We start from the raw sequence: 13,946 nt of genomic DNA on the forward strand, positions 1-13,946 counted from the left end.
TTTACTTTATTTAAAATTTTAAAAGACGTGCTAACATTAACTTCATATACACTATTAGATGCATCAACTTCAAATCTCGACCTTCCATTTTCTTTTTGATAAGTAAAAAAAAAATAAAAATGAAATGTTAGGATTTAAAATTGGTTCATCTAACAGTATATATAAAGTTAAGGTTGACACATCTCTTAAAAATTCAAATAATATAAATTCAAGTACATATTAGATGTATCAACTTTAAAACCTGATCATAGAATAGATAATATCCATTTCATTTAAAATTAAAAGGATCATATTCTCCTAAAACACACTATGCTAGTTGGTGTAATAAATGATCGTAAAGAATAGTATTATTCATCTATTTTTAAAATATGTAATTTATATATAAGATTATCAGAGTATGTATAATTCTCACATGTATTTTTAAGTAGATTAATAAAAGCATATGACATTATTTGAGAATGTAATTCCCACATAAATTTTAAAGATGCAAGCGTGCTTTAAAGTAGATGTTAATTTAATAGTATGCTTTCCTCTAACCCAAAACTTTTTCCTTCTTTGAATGAAATTCTGTCTGTTCTTTTTATTTAAATTGTTACTTTTACTCACGAAAAAAAAAGGACAAAAATTATTATTTAAAGATGGTAAAATCATACTTTCGGCCAAAAATAAAAAATAAAAGACCAGAGCACTTCGCCTCCCCAGCATAACAAAATTAGGTAAGACAATAAAAGGAAAAATGGGTCTCTCATAATGGGTTTACAAAAGTAAATCATCTAATGTTATATATTAGAATCAAACAAATATAGCCAACAAGGGCGCCACAAAACTAACATAAGCTCACCTCTGGAGTCTACTCCAATAAAACAACCCCTACAGACTACAGTAGAAGTATCTTAGTATAATTATGCGTAAACTCTTCCGTATAGGTTGACTTTATCAAAATTGTGTCGTCAGCATTTCAAGAGTACTTGGAAGCAAAGCCACAAAATCTATTATCTCCTGCGCTTTGATTCTTTCCGCATCTCAGACAGGTAGCTTTCCATGTTGGATTTCTCCCATAAACGTCTATGAACAAGATCTTCCTTCGTGGAGTCATCTAATAAACAAATACCAAGTATTAATCAGTGAAACTCTAACCATTTCCATAAACATAATCGGAAGTTTTTTTTATTAGTTTAGCATCCTTCCTAAAGGCTTTGTGTGGCCAAAAGTCAGAGTGAATGGGTAAAGGAAACAAACAAATGGCAAACAGAGGTATGGCAAATTCACGACATTGGACAGTATAACCATGAGTTCTCATAAACAGGGTTATTAGTCCTGTGCCCAGTAAAGAGTGTCATGCATTATATCATCTATAGAACACTTAATAGACCAACAAAATTCATCCGGTCCAATATCAGAAAAAGTTAAATGAATTAAATTCTACTCACCAATATTTCTCCATGCTTCAAAGGGAGCTCCAAGGGATCTTCGTGTTAGGTAAGAGGCATCTTCCCAAGAATAGGGTGCTTTTTTCACCTTGTATCTCCAGAACCAACAAGCTGTCCATAATAATAGCTGGATTGGATAAAAGAAATTAAATCATTAATCTTTGTGTTCCATAAGCTAAGATCAGCATCTAAGTCAAATACTAATTGCAGAGACACCACCAGAGAAATTGATCAACAAGAACCACAGCCATCTTCATTATTGTTGAATAATACATATTCACAGTTGCAGATATTCTAGGAACAGTTTTTTTTATTATTATTATTATTATTTATAGGTAATTCATATCATTGAAAAGCACATAGCGGCACAACCCTAGCACACAAGATATATACAAAGAGAGTCCCCATTAAATACTAAAAGAAGAACAAAAATCCACAAATATTCCAGGAGCAATTTATGGCAATTCTGACAGCTATTGAAGTTGAAGCTAGCCATAGTCATCAAGGCTCGGCCTCCAATTCTAAACTTGAGAAGGCAATAAGGAGTTAAGAAGGTTGGAGTGGTCCATCAATTATGATTCAAAAGGTGAGAGCTCAAGCCATGGTAAAAGTAAGGAAAAGGGGTTATCAATTCTTTATGAAGCCTAAATTGTTTTACAAGGGTACAACCTTTCCAATGGTGTAAGGTAGGAGTACGAAACGGAGACCAACAAGATCCCAGATGGAGGGCTTTTCAGCTCCCTTTATCTGCAGTTCAAGTTCTTTTCCAAGATCGTCTTCAATTTTCCTGTCATAATAACATAACCCAACAATATTCTGAGAATCATAAAATAGAGAGATCAATATCAGGGAGTAGCTAAAGAATAATCCTAAAAAGGAGCACGGGAGAAGGCATTGGACATATCATCAATAGAAGAAAATAACACCCATGGGAACTTGTGATTCAAAAAGCTTTTGACAAGTTCATACTTGGTCATCTGCTTGTTAGTCTTCTTCTTATTTGTGGTTCCTCCGCTGCGTTCGAGTTCCAAAGCCCGTAATCTATTTTTGTAAGCAGGCGTCTTCTTGACCATTTCTATAGCCTAGAACAAGAAGAATTAAAAGTGTTATGTAAAATAAGTCCAGCAGACTTTCTGAGCCTTTTCATGTGTGAAATTCCCCCCACGGCCCCACCCAAAGTATAGATACGCTCTTATCCTACTGCTGAACCCCTTTTTTTAATACTCTAAATTCTGACCATTACCAGTAAGAGCAGTATATTGCAGTATAGATAAGAAAAGGACTTTTGTAGAACTCCAGACATGCAAGTTAACATCAGCCATGCAACTAATAACGTGATGTCTTAACTTCAGCCTCCAGGTTACTTCAAGTTTTGTGAGCAATACTAGCTTAGCAACATTCAGCACATCCATCAAACAGTCTAACATCAAGATGCATATGGCATCATGTTTCAATACTAATTTTTTTTTATAAGTAAATCAAGTCTTATTGAAAGCGTAAGGTGCCTCTAAGTATACCAGGAGTATAAAAAAGGAAATGTCACAGTACCTGATTATACCTTGTCCACTGATTGAGATACTGAAATGCTGATAGAATCAAAAGAAGGCCAACCAGGACAGCACGGGGATCCTAGCAAGTAGGTGCATAAACCAATTTTAATGACAATTTGAATGAAAATGCAAATCTTAGTCTATCTATCATCACATTTAGTTTTAAACCAGACAGAACACTCAGATACTAAAGAAAAAAATGAAAAAGTACTCACTGTTTTATGACCATAATATGCACGATAGTAACGGGCTGTATTGTAAAATACCTGAAAAGAAAAAAGATGACAGTTAAAGCATTTTCCATAAACATGTAAAATTTCAACAAATCTAACATTCTGATTGTGGGAAACTCAAATTTTCATGTACACAACAAAATGAGAGGAAGAGAGATGCTTATGCAGTGGCAGAAAGCAAATAACTCAATCTATTACACTAATTTAAAGACAGTCATCATATATCATGCAGATATTTAATTCACTAAAAAGCAAGAGAGAGATGCTACTTAGATAGAAGTTCTAACACCAAATTAAAAAAGCGAACTCCCTTACACTTCAACAACTCTCAATGCTCCTATGGCAATCATTATAAAGTTATAACTTAAAAAATCTTAAGGCCTGCACAAATAGAGCATAATGACATTAAGCTACGGACTAAGTTTACAACCAAGTAAATCAACCACTACACTCAAAGTTTACATAACAACTACTACAATTTTTTTCTGTACCCTATTTATGTGTTGCTAAATCACTTACTAAGAGAACGTGATTTTACCAATGTAAATCAGCAAGACAACCTACTATCCATTAAGATCCACAATCTAATTCACAAAATGACACACAATCTAATCCAATGTAAATCAGCGCGTAATTATTCCGAGTATCCCAAAAGAATCAGTCGAAGTTACAGTTGGAGATTTCTGTAGCCATTTATATAACTCATTTCACCAAGCACGAGACTATTTGCGACTCGGCACATACATGCCTTCATAATCCATTCAGTACTTAACTTTCATAATCCGAGATATCACACTTTCAGCATTAACAAAGTCACAAAAAATGTCCGAATAAATACTTCTTATGTTTTTTACCTCCTCTGGATGTGCAATTGCATAATCGTATTGCTCTCGCGTCGCCTCGTCCTTCAAAATCTACAAAAGTGATAATGAAATGTGCGTTTTTAGCAAATACATAAGCAGAACAAGAAAATAAGCATTTTTTTATCCGGATGACTAAATTCCAATATAAAAACAAGATCCAGAGTACCTCATAGGCATTGGCGATTTTGACAAACAGCTGTCTCGATTCAGGGTCGGGATTTTTATCCGGATGACTGAATTTCAAGAACAAACAAACAAACAAATAAATAAATTTTGAGAAATCCGAAAATAATCTGAGATCATAACATCACGAACTCACTATTTTAGTGAGAGCTTATAGTAGGCTTTCTTGATTTCCGAACCATTAGCATTCTGCGAAACCCTATAAATGCAGGTGAAGATGGATCAGTGGAAGTAAAATTGAGTTAAAGAAGGGGTAGATTCGGAAACGGAGAGGAAATTTTGGTGGGCTGGAGCTGGAGCTGACCCTAGGAGATCGTAGCAATCGTCCTCGTCGCAGTAGATCGCCGTTGATGGGGAGACAAGAAGACACAGCATCAGCGCTAACACGGCGGCGCACCACCGGAACGCTTCCGCTGGCGCCATTCGGAAATGAGACTGAGATTTCCCTTTGAAAGTCTTCCCCTCGTTTGGAGCTTTGAAAACGAAAGAGGCCGTGTAGCACGTGCGAGCTTTTTTTTTCCTTTTTTTTTTTTTTCTTTGTTAGTATTTTTAAAATAAGTTATATACCAGATTCTTATGCCTAACTACCTTAAAGCTATCTTAAAATGCTGATACGGTTAATTCTCATCCAAACTCTTGGATCTTTGAGGTTGTTTGGCAAAGACAGGTACAGAACAGAGTAGTGAGGTTATTAATTTTAAAATTAATAAGAAATGATGATGTGATATAAAGTAAAAGGAATTTGTATAGAAAAGTGAAAAAATTTTGTATTTTAGTGAATTTTTTATTTAAGTAGTAATAAAAAATTATTGATATGATATAAAAAGTGAAAATGTTTTAATGTGAATTGTTGTTGGAAAAAATGAAAAAGTGGAAAAAAAAAAAAAAAAAAAAAAAAAAAAAAAAAAAGTACAGTAAATAGTGCCAAGCACTATCTTGTTCTGTAACAAGCCTTAACAAACAAGGCCTTTATTTTTAGGGATAACTTCACAAAAAGGTACCCAACTATACCGCTTTTTTACTTAAGGGTACCAATGTAGCAAAACGTTCAATTGAGTGTATGAAGTTATCAAAACCGTTCAATGTAGGGTATTCCGTCACCCTCCGTTCTAAATCGATGACGGAGGCCAAAACACGTGCGTTTCAGGTAATATTTTAGCCTCGAACTACCACTTTTGCCCCTCATCTAAACGATCAAAAAGACCCGTTATACTCGAACTCAAAACACACTCTTCTTCCCTCCCAACGCAACACAGCAGCCGAACTGGAGAAATCGGGCTCTCAAACATTTTCGTCCAACAACATCGTGAAAAAGGTGGGTTTTTATTATTGGCTATTATCCTCCTAAACTTCACTCCTATTTTCGTTCATGAAGGAGACGGGTTTTTATTCTTGGCCATTTGTGCAGTTACGGCGCCGGGGTGAAATGGAGCCTATGTCCGACAGTGAGTCGACAGAGTCCAGATCAAACGGTCCAGTATGCAAATGTGGAAAGACATCATCATCTTGGACGTCGTTCACCCTAAGTAATTTTGGTATGAGGTTTTTTTCATGTATAGATTACAAGGTAAGAGATTTTTCCCAAAGTTTTTCCTTTTGGTTTTCCCCAAAGTTTTTCCTTTTGATTTTCCCCAAAGTTTTTCCTTTTGATTTTCTCCAAATTTTTTCCTTTAGGGTTCTATCTCTGAGTTACCGTGAAATGGGTTGATTTGATTTTATTTCCGATTATTCAGAAACCAAATGTGAGATGTGATTATTTTAAATGGCGTGATCCTGAAATCTGTGTCTACGGTCAGAGAGTTGTGTCGAGATTGAGAGATTGGCACGAGAATCTGAAGGCACTGAAGGCCGAACATGAACTGAGTCGAATAAATAGGTTGGATGAAGTTGGAAAATACAAAAATGAAGTTGAGAAATGCAGAGCTGAAGTTGAGAAATGCAGGGCTGAAGTTGAGAAATACAAGTTCAAACTACAGAGACAAAAGGATAAGTCTCGATCAGTAGAGAGGAAGTACCAAATTGCATTGGTCTGTTCATGGGTGATGTTGATGTGGTTGCTGGTATATCCTTCGTACAGCAGAGAGTTTCTTCCATTAAGAATGATGTTGCAGTGAAACAATTGATCAATTGTACGATGATCAATTGATCAATTTTGTTGTTGATCATATGCTAATGTTATAGTTGTAGTATTTTGTAATGTTCTGAACATTTTGTAGTGCAAGATTCTGTAATGTTATTGTTAATATTGATGTTGTTGACATTGTATGGTGCTTGGTATGGTAATTCATTATGCACAATTCAATTATGAGCAATGGTTGCAAGTGGGCAGCAAATGGGCATAAGCAAATATGGTACCAAATTTTGTAGCATCTTTGGCCACAACTTTGGTACCAAATTTGACCACAATCCTCATATGCTTGAGCATTAACATTATGCACTTCTCTTTTCCTTTTGTACCAAATTTTGGTACCAAATCTGCAAAGGGGCAGTAAATAGGTACCAAACTTTGTTGCAAATTTGGTACCAAATTTACAAAATAGACAGTAAATCCACCACAATGATACCCTGCACAAATCCACTTGATACCATAACCTGCCTAATCAATTTACAACAATGGTTGCAAGTGGCCAACATAACCAAATTTGGTACCAAGTTATGCAGTAAATACTTGGTACCAAACTTTGTTGCAAATTTGGTACCAAATTTACAAAATGGACAGTAAATCCACCACAATGATACCATAACCTGCACAAATCCACTTGATACCATAACCTGCCTAATCAATTTACAACAATGGTTGCAAGTGGGCAACATAACCAAATTTGGTACCAAGTTATGCAGTAAATACTTGGTACCAAATTTTGTTCCAAATTTTACCACAATCCTGCACAACCAAATACTTCCATACCATAATCTGCATAACCAATTACTTTAACATAAATCATCACACTTTAACTTTCCATAAATCATCACACTTTAACTTTCCATAAATCACCACACTTTAACTTTCCATAAATCATCACACTTTATCTTTCCATAAATCATCACACTTTAACTTTTCATGTTCATCACACTTTAACATAACATAACTAGCAAACTTGTTCATCAAACTTTAACATAACATAACATAACATAACTATCATCACACTTTAACATATGTCAACATAATAATAAACCATGTTCAGACTCTCCACATCTTTTTCTTCCCTTTGTCATTCTTCTTTGCAACTCCTTGTACTTCTGGTTGAGGAATGACAGTGGATGCAGCAACCAAATTGTGCATGTCGAAATCAGGGGGAGCAACTCTAAAAGTGATACCAGTTGCACTTCTGGGAGGACCCCATGAGCATGCTGGTCCACCCCCTGGAACTTTCGGTGGTCCAGCAGGGTTTCCAGTGAGATCGACAAGGAGTTTTCCTTTGCTCTTATGCATTCCTGTTTGTAAAACAGAAGTTCTCAACCTGCCAGATATTCTTGTCCTGGTGGCCAACCCGAGATTGCTCTTTTGCCCCCTACCTTGTGCAGTAGCAATGCCTTCACCCTGACTGCTTGCACCCCTTCCTCTTGTGCTCCTTTGACCTCGACCTTGTGCAGTAGTTGTACTGCTTTCACCCCTTCCTCTTGTCGTATTTTGCCCTCTACCTTGTGCAGTTGCAATGCCTTCACCCTGACCTTGTCCTTCCCTTTCACTGCTTGCACCCCTTCCTCTTGTGCTCCTTTGACCTCGACTTTGTGTAGATGCACTGCTTGCACCCCTTCCCTGACCTTGTCCAGACGCACTGCTTGAACCATCTTCTCTTCTCCTCTTTTGCCCCCTACTTCCTGTTGGGTGAGTAGGATTACCAACACATGGGGCGCTGGATGTGGCACTGGATGGGGCACTTGGCATTGATGCAGTAGATTGGGCCACAGATGGGGCACTGGATGAACCATCCAACTACAAACAAAATCAAATAAACTAGTTAGTAAACAACATTGAATAACATACAAGTTTGCAATCATAAATATAACACAGGAAACACTTACCCTGTCAAGATTGCAGTCAAGATCTGCTGCATGTTTTCTATAGAAATTCCGCCTACGTTCTTGTCTTTCATCATGTCGCATCCTTGCAGTGCATGTTCTAGTATTGTGACCATATTTTTTGCACATCCTACATTGGTTCTTTGTACCACCCTTTCTAACTGTGTAGGGATTTAAGGTCTCATCAGCCCATCTGTTCCTCAGTTTTTTAGGTCTTCCCGAAGATGCCCTTGCCTTAGGTGGTTCAATGATGGGTTGATTTGTCCTAGCTCACTGCTCCTCACTGGGTACAGGGTAGATGATGGGTGTGTATGTCTTTAGGTACATCTCCTTGCCAAAGTATGAGCTCAGATAATCCTCAGGGTTGCCTCCACCATGCCATATTGATGAGATGGCATGAGCACATGGGATACCAGAAACATCCCACTTTCTGCACCCACATGTTTTGGCAGGTAAATTCACAGCATACCATCTACCCCTGCACTCGACCTCAAATAAACCATCACCAACAAATGTTGGTGTACAATGTCCGGCCTCATCTTCTTCTATCTCCAACTTCTCCTTAATTTTTGGCCCAACATTGTCTTCCATCGTAACTATAATTTCTCTTTTCCGCTGGTACCTTCTCATCAAACTTGTCCTAATGCCTTCCAACATTACCAGTATGGTCTTATCTGTAACGTTCAAGACATTTTGTAACAATTAAAATATGAAATTTGAGTAAATAATTGATTAAACTTAATTAGATGTATTTAAAATGTAAGAAAATATTTTTAAAGACCAAAATTTATAAAATGAGTTTATCTGGATTAAATAAAAATAAGTTTATTTAGTGTGGAAAAATACAAGTGAATATTTTTGAAGTCCAAAGAAAATAAGAAACTAAATAAAGAAAATAAATTAAATGAGAGAAGGAAAAGAAAATAAGAAAAGTGAAATAATAGAGTGAATAAATAAAATAGAATGAATAAATTAAATAAAGAAAAGAAAAGAAAAAAATTAAAGAAGAAAAGAAAAGTCAAAGCAAAAAAAAAAAAAAAAAAAAAAAAAAAATTATAAGGCATGTGGGGCGACCTGTGCCCCCACATACTTTAAAGTGAAGGGCCACCTGGCCCTTCACGAAAAAGAAGAATGGAAGGGCCATCTGGCCCTTTCCAAAGAAAAAAAAAATAATAAATAAAAAAAAGAGAAGTGTGAGGCGCATGTAAACAAACAAAAAAAGAAAAGAAAGGGGGAAAGAGGCAGTATCAGACCCGAGAGTGAAACAACAAAAAGGGAGAGATTTTTTCTTAAGCCTTTTCCATACAAAAACTTTGATTTACGAAGATCCAACGGTCCGATCTTCAATCCGTCTTCGGAAACGTGACCCTTGCACTTGGATTTACATTTTCACCGATTAGTTTGAGGTAAAACGTTAAACTCTTGTTATTTGGGATTTTAGGCTAAATCTTGAAATGAGGAGTTTAATCTTGTTAATTCTTTAGGATTTGCACGGTTTGGAACTTCTTAAGCACTTTCCTAGTGTTTGATTTTGTTTGGGCAGATTTTGGGTAAGTTTCTCTCAAACCCTAACTTTTGGGTATTTAATTTTATTTGTATTTTTATGCGATTAACCTTTAGTAAATGCCATAGGTAAATAATATTGTGTTTGAGGTAGTGATTTATAAATTATGGGTTAAGATTGGAAACCCTAGTTTGATGGGTTAAATTAATTTAGGGTTTTTAAGTGTTTAAAACCTAAATTGTTAATTTATGGATTAATTGTGGTTATAGTAATGATTAATCCCAAAATTAGGTGTGGGTTTTATAAAAATAAGTATTTATGGGTTATGTTGTAACGTTAATAAAAATAAATAATTATGAGTATTTAGTTTAAATAGTATTTGCGAGGTTAATCCTAAGACTTTCTTACGGGTTAATGTCATTTTAAATGTGGTAATGAATTATGTTAATAAGTTAATGATTATTGTGAAAGATTAATGAGAATAATTTTAGGGTTAATAATATTGAGAAAATATTAGTGAAAATAATTTATAAATTAGTGAATATAATTTGGAATTAATATTTGATGTCATAGGTAATTATTTTAGATGGTGATTTTAATATCTAACCCTTAGTGAATATTTTGGATTAGTGTTAACTGAGTTTAACTAGTGTTTAGGACTATGGGTAAATATTTGGGAACTTTAGAAATATTATGGGTTTTCCAATTGTTAGCTCTTAAGCAATTTAAGAGCTAAATGTCGGTCTAATGTTAGAAATGTCAAATAATGTGCAATGTGTATTTTCACAGTGACGCATTGCAAGGTGGTGTCTAGGAGACCTAGTACTTAAATCCGCGCAGTCAGGTGAGTATTCTACTCACTGAGAAGTATTATTTTCTAAAATGATGAATTGCAAAACGTATATTGTTTTACAAACCTGAACTAACTGTATGTTGATTATGAATTGTTTTGGATGATTTGAGTACTTTGGAGTATATTGAAATATTGATGATGTTTTGAACTATGAATATGATTGGTGAGTTTAGAGTGAGTATAAAGATTTAAGTTATGCAAGTTGTTAAAGAAATGACATGTTGAATTGATTATGTTTTGTAAAGAAAGCATGTGTTAAAGGCATAATTCATAAAATGAAATGTATATTGTGTATATTGTTTTAAAGCATGATGCATATGCATATGAACGCTAAACGTGCATCGAAGTGAGGTTCACAACTCACGGGAAACAATGCTTGGGGTAATTCCCATGATGCTTGGGGTAACCCATGATGCTTGGATTAATTTCCATGATGCTTGGATTTATTTCCATGATGCTTGGGGTAACCCATGATGCTTGGATTAATTTCCATGATGTGCATTGCATAATCATTCATAGCATGGTTTTGATGAGTGATGTTTTTATATTATGAGTAGTTTTGCTATACGTATTGGTATGCATAAGAGTTTTAATGGAAAAGAGTTTATGTATATTTCTATCGGATAGTTGCATGATTTAAATGCCATTGATTTCTAACGTAAGGATTATGTAAACCTAAGCAAATAAACCTTAAAATATTATCGTAGGTGAGGTCGTACGTAGTTGTTTCTACAACAGAACTTCTGCGTATAATCTTAGCTGCCAAGTATGTTCAAATGTTTTCTATTAGCCGGTGTGTGCTATATCAGCTATGGGGGTTTTCAAACAAAAGTTTATAAAATTGGTGGCTGTTATAGTGTACGCATGACTAGAAAAGAAAAGTTGGTTCTTTGCGAAAACTCAGTGAATAGTATGCCTCTGAGGTCTTAGTATATTTATGTATGCTAAGACGGTGGGCTCATAATTCCACCTGTACGGATGCGGCAACCCCCGCAACCGTGCAGACGTTTATGCTTTGGTTGCAGGTTTTGTGGATATAGTTATTGACTCGTCCACCTAGTGTCTGGGATGCTATGATTGGAGCATATCGCGACAGTCATAAGTCACGGACTCATGGGTAGTTCGCATTTTGGGTATTTTATTTATGGCTCGTGTACCACGTGACACATGTATTTGTTGAGCCTATATTTAGTATGTAATTGGTGTAATATGTTTTATAAGCCTTAAATAGATAGTCTTGTAAATGACTCTTGTTGTAATTAATTGTTATGTATTAGATGTATTTCCGCTTATGATATGTGTTCCGCTGCACATTGATTATTATATTTCACTGTTAGATTTAACTCTGATTATCAGGTACATGTTATGGGGCATGTACCATATGTTGGCTGAGCGACATGTAGTCGTGCCACTGTGATGATCCGTTTGTATGTTTTTATAAAAAAAAAAAAAAAAAAAAAAAAAAAAAACGGGTCGTCACATTATCTCTGAACTTGGTGATCCAAGAATTGAAGCACTCGGCCAAATTTTTGTGTAAGAGGTCACACTTTGCATATGTGTTGAACCATCCCCTACACCAAGTTGCAGGGTCAACCTTCGAAAGGTACTCATAGGCTGGCAGATTAAGGCCCTTAAGCTCTTCCATTACAGCATAGAACTCATTCTGTGTGTAAGATGCAGCAGCTCTCCACAGCAAGTCCTTTAGTAACACCCCCCCGGTGACCGTCGTTCCGAAAATTGGCGTACAAGTGCCGCATACATATCCGATGCTCAGCGTTAGGGCACACCTCCATAAGATTTGGTACAAGACCCTACACACATGAAAAGCAAGTCAAACATATAGAAAAATACCACATAATCTGGAATGAAATGTCCAGCATAAAAAGCATAAGTGGAAAGATACCTTTTGTCTATCTGAAATAAAAGTCCATCTACGTACACCACTGGGGCGAAGATCAGCCAATAGTGCCTCAAGAAACCATGACCAGCTATCCTTGGTCTCTGCCTCTACAACTGCCATGGATATTGGATACATGTTATTATTGGCATCCCTTCCAATAGCTGCCATTAACTGCCCCTTGTAAACCCCCTTCAAGAAACACGCATCAAGGCCTATCACAGGCCTACACCCATCCTTGAAGCCATTTTTCATTGCTGCCAAGGATATGTACATCCTTTGGAATCTACATGGCATTTCGGGCATAGGTCTCTTAACCATCAAAATAACACAACTCCCCACATTTGTGCTTCTGATTGTCGCGCAATAGTCCCATAGACGATGGTACTGCTAACCCAACTTCCCATAAATCACCTCTTGTGCCCTCTTCCTAGCCCTATATAGGGTACTAGGATGGATTTCAACATTCCATTTCTTCTTCACCTTCTTCTTCAGGACTTCTACAGGCATGTTCGGTTGATCTCTAAAACTGTCCAAGCACCACTCAGCAATCTACTTGGAAGTAATCAAATGATTCTTGTATTTCCGAGCACATGTATGTTTGGGCTTAAGTGAAATCAACATGAATGTGGCCTCACCCTTCAACTGTCTTCCATAAACCCTATATTTACAATTATTCTCTCTACACATTGCAATTACTTTTGATTTAGAATTCTTTTGGTAAACTAAGTCCTTCCCCTTCAATATATTGGCCTGTTTAATAGCTTTTCTGAAATCATACACACTATCAAAAGTATTACCTTTCTGCAGAGTCGGCTTCTCAAAATCAGATTTTGAAAATGGCACCCTCTTGGTGACACACGGCCTTTTTGAAGAATCCGGCTCATCATCTCCACTAGTATTATCGGGAGTGATCAGTATACCACTCCGAGACACATCGGAAACAGGCTCATCCTCACCCTCAACCACACCCTTACCCTTACCCACACCTTGTGCAAACTCATCTTCAGCTGCAGCTAAAGCTACTGCTACTTCTGCTTCCAAATCTTCTTCTACTACGTGTGATGGTTCTCCTACAAACTCTTGATCTACTCCTACATCTTCTCCTTCGACAGAAGCTCCTGCCTCTCCATACCCCGTATCAGCATTTACTTCTAAGGCGTCCGAGTCATCACTTAGAACCTCATTCCAAAATGGATCTCTCCTATATACAATATTTCTCTCATATTCTTTTTCATATTCCTCATCAACACTTTCCTCTCCTCTAGGTAAATCTACAGGTACATCATACAAAATAAATCCAACCACATATAACTCTGCTACTCCATGACCAATGTGGTGCCCCACCATTTCAATGACATCATGGTCAGAAGACAGAAGCCGTAGCCCTTCATATAGACTCTTGTTAGG

At 36.3% G+C, this 13,946-nt stretch overlaps 2 protein-coding genes and 1 long non-coding RNA gene across 4 annotated transcripts; 1 reads left to right on the forward strand and 2 right to left on the reverse strand.

Annotated features, from left to right (window-relative positions):
- Positions 1–725: 725 nt before the first annotated feature.
- Positions 726–4,727, reverse strand: LOC133868545 (chaperone protein dnaJ 50). Its single transcript, XM_062305469.1, has 10 exons — positions 4,564–4,727; positions 4,396–4,458; positions 4,243–4,309; positions 4,068–4,127; positions 3,196–3,246; positions 2,979–3,059; positions 2,400–2,512; positions 2,100–2,217; positions 1,431–1,557; positions 726–1,096 (listed from the first exon to the last, which is right to left on the reverse strand). Exons 1-10 carry the CDS (start codon positions 4,680–4,682, stop codon positions 993–995), a joined length of 903 nt encoding a protein of 300 aa, XP_062161453.1. The 5' UTR covers positions 4,683–4,727; the 3' UTR covers positions 726–992.
- A 2,606-nt stretch (positions 4,728–7,333) lies between these two features.
- Positions 7,334–8,414, reverse strand: LOC133869950 (uncharacterized). 2 transcript variants are annotated; one of them, XM_062307050.1, is made up of 3 exons: positions 8,286–8,414; positions 7,983–8,196; positions 7,334–7,838 (listed from the first exon to the last, which is right to left on the reverse strand). In XM_062307050.1, exons 1-3 carry the CDS (start codon positions 8,409–8,411, stop codon positions 7,441–7,443), a joined length of 738 nt encoding a protein of 245 aa, XP_062163034.1. In that variant the 5' UTR covers positions 8,412–8,414; the 3' UTR covers positions 7,334–7,440. The 2 variants fall into 2 exon arrangements, with proteins under 2 accessions (XP_062163034.1, XP_062163033.1); XM_062307049.1 differs by having other exon boundaries at positions 7,334–8,196.
- Positions 8,415–9,511: 1,097 nt separating this feature from the next.
- LOC133868797 (uncharacterized) lies at positions 9,512–11,986 on the forward strand. Its single transcript, XR_009900403.1, has 4 exons — positions 9,512–9,688; positions 9,767–9,832; positions 10,576–10,630; positions 11,644–11,986. It is a non-coding gene; the product is annotated as an uncharacterized LOC133868797 (long non-coding RNA).
- Positions 11,987–13,946: the final 1,960 nt, after the last annotated feature.

The sequence above is a fragment of the Alnus glutinosa genome, chromosome 5 (genome assembly GCF_958979055.1).
Source record: "Alnus glutinosa chromosome 5, dhAlnGlut1.1, whole genome shotgun sequence".
Lineage (NCBI taxonomy): Eukaryota > Viridiplantae > Streptophyta > Magnoliopsida > Fagales > Betulaceae > Alnus > Alnus glutinosa.

What these genes read in the sequence shown, in the direction of transcription:
- LOC133868545 (XM_062305469.1), bottom strand. Translation starts at nt 4,682, where the DNA reads ATGGCGCCAGCGGAAGCGTTCCGGTGGTGCGCCGCCGTGTTAGCGCTG. An exon ending in AAATCGCCAATGCCTATGAG is followed by an intron (nt 4,128 to 4,242) that starts GTACTCTGGATC and finishes TCACTTTTGTAG; the next exon opens with ATTTTGAAGGACGAGGCGAC. An exon ending in CAATTGCACATCCAGAGGAG is followed by an intron (nt 3,247 to 4,067) that starts GTAAAAAACATA and finishes TTTTCTTTTCAG; the next exon opens with GTATTTTACAATACAGCCCG.
- LOC133869950 (XM_062307049.1), bottom strand. Translation starts at nt 8,411, where the DNA reads ATGTGCAAAAAATATGGTCACAATACTAGAACATGCACTGCAAGGATG. An exon ending in TTGACTGCAATCTTGACAGG is followed by an intron (nt 8,197 to 8,285) that starts GTAAGTGTTTCC and finishes TTTTGTTTGTAG; the next exon opens with TTGGATGGTTCATCCAGTGC.